General features: G+C 58.7%; 1 protein-coding gene across 2 annotated transcripts; it reads left to right on the top strand.

Annotated features, from left to right (window-relative positions):
- The first annotated feature begins 2,346 nt into the window (after nucleotides 1-2,346).
- Nucleotides 2,347-3,986, top strand: S100A14 (S100 calcium binding protein A14). 2 transcript variants are annotated; one of them, XM_004474948.5, is made up of 4 exons: nucleotides 2,347-2,478; nucleotides 2,839-2,952; nucleotides 3,386-3,532; nucleotides 3,758-3,986. In XM_004474948.5, the coding sequence occupies exons 2-4, from the start codon at nucleotides 2,923-2,925 to the stop codon at nucleotides 3,893-3,895; spliced, it is 315 nt and encodes a 104-aa protein (XP_004475005.2). In that variant the 5' UTR covers nucleotides 2,347-2,478; nucleotides 2,839-2,922; the 3' UTR covers nucleotides 3,896-3,986. The 2 variants fall into 2 exon arrangements, with proteins under 2 accessions (XP_004475005.2, XP_071063547.1); XM_071207446.1 differs by having other exon boundaries at nucleotides 2,385-2,478; nucleotides 2,867-2,952.
- Nucleotides 3,987-4,535: the final 549 nt, after the last annotated feature.

The raw sequence follows: 4,535 nt of genomic DNA, 5'->3' as shown, positions 1-4,535 counted from the left end.
GTGTGCTACTTATTCACACCCTGCATTGATTTCTTCTCTTAAGACAAGAGGGTAGGAAAGCTCTGCTGACTTGAGAATGGGTCTGGAAATTACAAGCTCCTTGAGGGTCGGGAATATTACTTATCTTTGAATATTCTGCAACATTTAGCTCCAGATCTTGTACAGAGTAGGAGCTCATTAAATGAATGGTTGATGAATGAATATATGGAAGGTAGAGACAGAACGCTGGGTAGGGGGCAGGTGAGGTGACTCATCCTATCAAGTGCCTCAGTGCTGCCTGGCTCCCAGCTTTCATATTCCTGGGGTTCGTGGCACTGGGTGATGATGATAGCTGTCAATGTGTGTTGAGAGCTATGGTGCTCAACATTTTACTGCATTATCTCAGTTAATTCTCACTGCTCTTTGAGATAGGTGCTACTTTTTTTTTTTTTTTTTTAATTTATTTATTTATTTAATTTCCCCCCCTCCCCTGGTTGTCTGTTCTTGGTGTCTATTTGCTGCATCTTGTTTCTTTGTCTTGTTTCTCTGTCCGTTTCTGTTGTCGTCAGCGGCACGGGAAGTGTGGGCGGCGCCATTCCTGGGCAGGCTGCACTTTCTTTTCACGCTGGGCGGCTTTCCTCACGGGCGCACTCCTTGCGCGTGGGGCTCCCCCACGTGGGGGACACCCTCGAGTGGCACGGCACTCCTTGCGCGCATCAGCACTGCGCGTGGCCAGCTCCACACGGGTCGAGGAGGCCCGGGGTTTGAACCGCGGACCTCCCATATGGTAGACGGACGCCCTAACCACTGGGCCAAAGTCCGTTTCCCATAGGTGCTACTTTTAAGATCTGTATTAAAGATGAGGAAACAGATTTTGGAGGGGTTAAGTCACAAAAACAAGGATAGGTAGACCTGGATTGAAATTCCAGCGCTGCTGTGATTCTTCTCTGGATGGGTGCTTGGGAACACTAGACCTTTTTCAAACTCCTTCCAGAGCAAGGGTGAAGCAGAAGAAGGATGGACAAGCGGCTCGGACTCAAGAGCTTTGGGATGAGGGTGGCGATGCTGCCAGAAGTGGGACTTTCACAGCGGTGCCGTGACTCTCCCTTTCCTTCATGGTTTCAAGGCCATGTGGTTTTCACCGCCCACCACCAGAGGGAGCAGGAGTGGGGCAGCTCCTGAGGGCACGGCCCTCCCTGGGGCTGGCTGGCCAGTACTGTGAGGTGGAGTCCATTTGGGATGGCCGTTAGTCCAGAGGGACCTTTAGGCTGAGACAAGCTCTCCACCATATACCATGAAAGGGACTCGGATTGAGGGTCCCTAGACTTGTGGAGGGCCATTAGGCTGAGACATTAGAGAGAGGCTTCCACGTGGGAGGATCCCCACAGTGTGAGACCCTAGGAGGACTGGCCCTTAGACTCCTCAGAGAGCTCACAGACTGAGGCGCTGTCGGAAAAGCCCCCAGATTGAGAGATGCTCAGGGGGTTCCCAGATTGAAGCTCTGTGGAGGGACTCTCAGATTGAGCCGCTCTTGGAAGGGTCCCTCCATTGAGTAGCTTGCTTTTGACTGAGATCAGAAGAGTTTAGGAAAGGAGCCCATGGACTTTGACTTGGCTCCACCCCGTCAGCCCACTCCTCTGCCCATCTTCCCCCTTCCCCCCAATGACTCCAGTTTCCAGTCTTTCCCCCCAATGACTCCAGGTTCCATCCCTCCTTGGGATGGAGGTAGACTGAGGCTGAGGTCCCCTGACCTGCAGCCCAAGCTCCCTGGGGCTCCGTGGATGTCCCCATGGGATGGGGGCTGGGGGCGCCCGCTCCGCTGCTGCTGGGGTAGGGAAGGCATGGAGCTCGGAGGGAGGAAGGAGAAGGCTGTCAAACCAGTCTGGAGAGGTAATTAGCTGCCAGATAACCCAAGTGGGCCGCGCACGCACGTGTGCACACAGAGGCTGAGGGAGCTTTCTGGGAGAAGGGAGGTCGAGACACCACCACCCTCTCTGGACCCCTTCCTCCGGGCCTCTGCATTTATCTCTCTGCCGTCAAGACTGACAGTGGCTGGGGGTCCTGGGGTCCCGGCAGGCCTGAGCGTCACTACTCAGATTGGCCCTGGCTGGGAGGAGTGTGTGTGTGGCAGATGTTCAGGAAGTACAGAGAGGCTCCTTGGTCCCTCTCAGGCCCCCTCCCCTGCCCCACAGTTCCTCCAGGCCCTTGCACCCCCCAGGTGGGATTTCTAAGCCCTCCTTTTCTCGCCTCTCTCCCCACCACGCTGCATGCCGGTCTGGAGCCCCGGGCATCCCAGAGCCAGCCCTGCATGGTTCCCTCCTGGCGCTCTGGCCAGTGGAGGGTGGGGCTCGCCGAGCTGGCTCAGCACCCAGCTGGCAGCAAGAGCAGGGGTGGCTTTGGGTGGAGGCCCAGCCCCCTGCCTCCCCTCCCTGCCCCCAGGTATAAGAGCTGAGCTCAGGTGAGTTGGCTCCTCCGTTCTGTCTCAGCAGCTGCCAGCAGGTAAGGAAACCCAGGGCTTTTCACCTAAATGAGCTGCCCCCCCCACCCAAGAGAGGGCACCCTTAGCCCACCCTACCCTTCGCTCTTAGGGGAAGGGCTGGGGGGACCGGTCCTGGAGTCTGGTGTGTGTGTGTGTAGCAGAGGTGGGGGTTGGAAGAGGTGGGAGGAACGAGGCGGAGGGGATTCCCTCTAAATGGGTTGGACTGGGGCCTGTGACCTGGAGCCCGGGCAGCGACAGGCCTTGTGGGGGGCTGGATCTGACCCCCCCGGATGAGGCCCACAATATCTGGGGTGGAGCCGAAAGGGGCGACTGAGAAGGAAGTGCCCAGGTCTCCCCTCACCTTGGGCCGCCCCCCGCAGGCAGAACATGACTCATCGGCTCCCCCAGGGCCGGCTGTAGGAGGACTTCACTCTCTCCAGGGCACCGAAGGCACTCCGGCCACCATGGGACAGTGTCGGTCAGCCAACGCCGAGGTGGGCCCATTCAGCCCTGGCCCGCTTTCCTGTGCCCACGCCCCTCTCCTCCACCCTGAGGGTCTGTGCGCCCCCATTCACTTCTGTCCCCTCCCCTTGGCCTGGCCTTGCACTCCAGACCCAGCCCGTGAGAGCCGAAGCCCCTCCCTGGTGCCCACACGGGGTGATGCAGAGGCAGTCCTCCCATGCCTGGGCTGCATGCTGGCACCTGCCCTGCCTGGCGCCTGGGGAGAGGGGTGGCGCTGGGAGAGGAGCCGTGCCCAAGCCCTGGCTCAGGGCAGAGGCCACCGTGGCCGGGGGGATGCTGGAAGGGGTGCAGGGTGCTGGGTTTTGGGTGGGGAGAGGGCAGAATCCTGTGTGCCTTCCAGCTCTCTTCTGCCCTGTCGGCTCTGCCAGGCTCCTGCCTGATGTGGGTGACGTTCCCTGCCCTCAGGACGCCCAGGAATTCAGTGAGGTGGAGAGGGCCATTGAGACGCTCATCAAGAACTTCCACCAGTACTCTGTGGAGGGTGGCAAGGAGACCCTGACCGCCTCTGAGCTACAGGACCTGGTTACCCAGCAGCTGCCCCACCTCATGCCGGTACTAGGGGAGTGGGCCCGGCCCCAGACAGCACCCTGACTTCCAAAGCAAGAACTCCAGGGGCCCACCCACGCAGCACAGCCCCGGGCACTGGCAACCCCTGGCCCTTCCCCCTCACCGGGTGCCAGTAGACTCAGAGCCTGCTTTCTGCCCCTGGGCAGGGTGGGGTGGGAAGATTTGGAGATACTGCCTTGCTCAGCCCCTGGATGCCTTCTCTTCCCTCAGAGCAACTGTGGACTGGAAGAGAAAATTGCCAACTTGGGCAACTGTAACGACTCCAAACTGGAGTTTGGGAGTTTCTGGGAGCTGATCGGAGAAGCAGCCAGGAGTGTGAAGCTGAAGAGTCCTGCTCCAGGGAGCTGAGAACCTCCTCTGGGAATTCTTGGGGGGATGTTGGGAAAAGGGAACCTTAGAGACTGTGGGCTTGGAAATAAAACTCTTCTCTCCATCGCCACCAACCTAGTCCTCAGTCGACCTCCCCTCACACCCCTGGTCCCGGTTCACACCCGCCTTCCGCAGGGGTCTCAGTGCTCCCCGGGAGCTCTGTGGAGCTAATGGGGCCAGGGCTCCCCACGCCAGGGAGGTTCAAGGGGTAGGCGGGGGCCAGAGGCGAATCTCGAGGGACCCTGAGGCATGAGAATGGTGTAAGGGACAAGGAAATTGGTAGTGGGGAGCAGAGAGGAGCTGGGATCTGGGGAATGATTTGAGGAATGGGGTTGGGAATAGGGTTGGATATTTGATAATAAAAAGGGTCTCCAAGAACCTTCCTGATCTCTCCCCCAACCCAAACTGTAACTGTCTATCCAGTGCTGTCCCTTCCTACCTCCAGCTCTGCCCAGCGGCCACCCAGGGCTCTGTCCCTGGCTAGGGCAGGGGGAGAGGGGCAGTGGGGTGGGGGAGAGAGGAGGGTGTGACTTTGGGGGTGAGGGGACCAGCTGGGTGCTTGGGCATTTACAGAATGATGGTTTTGTAGCATTTGATTAATAAAAAAATGGAAGAAGTA

Source organism: Dasypus novemcinctus, chromosome 13, assembly GCF_030445035.2.
Source record: "Dasypus novemcinctus isolate mDasNov1 chromosome 13, mDasNov1.1.hap2, whole genome shotgun sequence".
Lineage (NCBI taxonomy): Eukaryota > Metazoa > Chordata > Mammalia > Cingulata > Dasypodidae > Dasypus > Dasypus novemcinctus.
Note: the sequence above shows the minus strand (reverse complement) of the source record. Positions and strands in the feature narration are given on the sequence as shown.

Coding starts and splice junctions, on each gene's coding strand:
- S100A14 (XM_004474948.5), top strand. CDS start 2,923: ATGGGACAGTGTCGGTCAGCCAACGCCGAG. Junction 2,953..3,385: donor GTCGGTCAGCCAACGCCGAG/GTGGGCCCATTC, acceptor CCCTGCCCTCAG/GACGCCCAGGAATTCAGTGA. Junction 3,533..3,757: donor AGCTGCCCCACCTCATGCCG/GTACTAGGGGAG, acceptor CTCTTCCCTCAG/AGCAACTGTGGACTGGAAGA.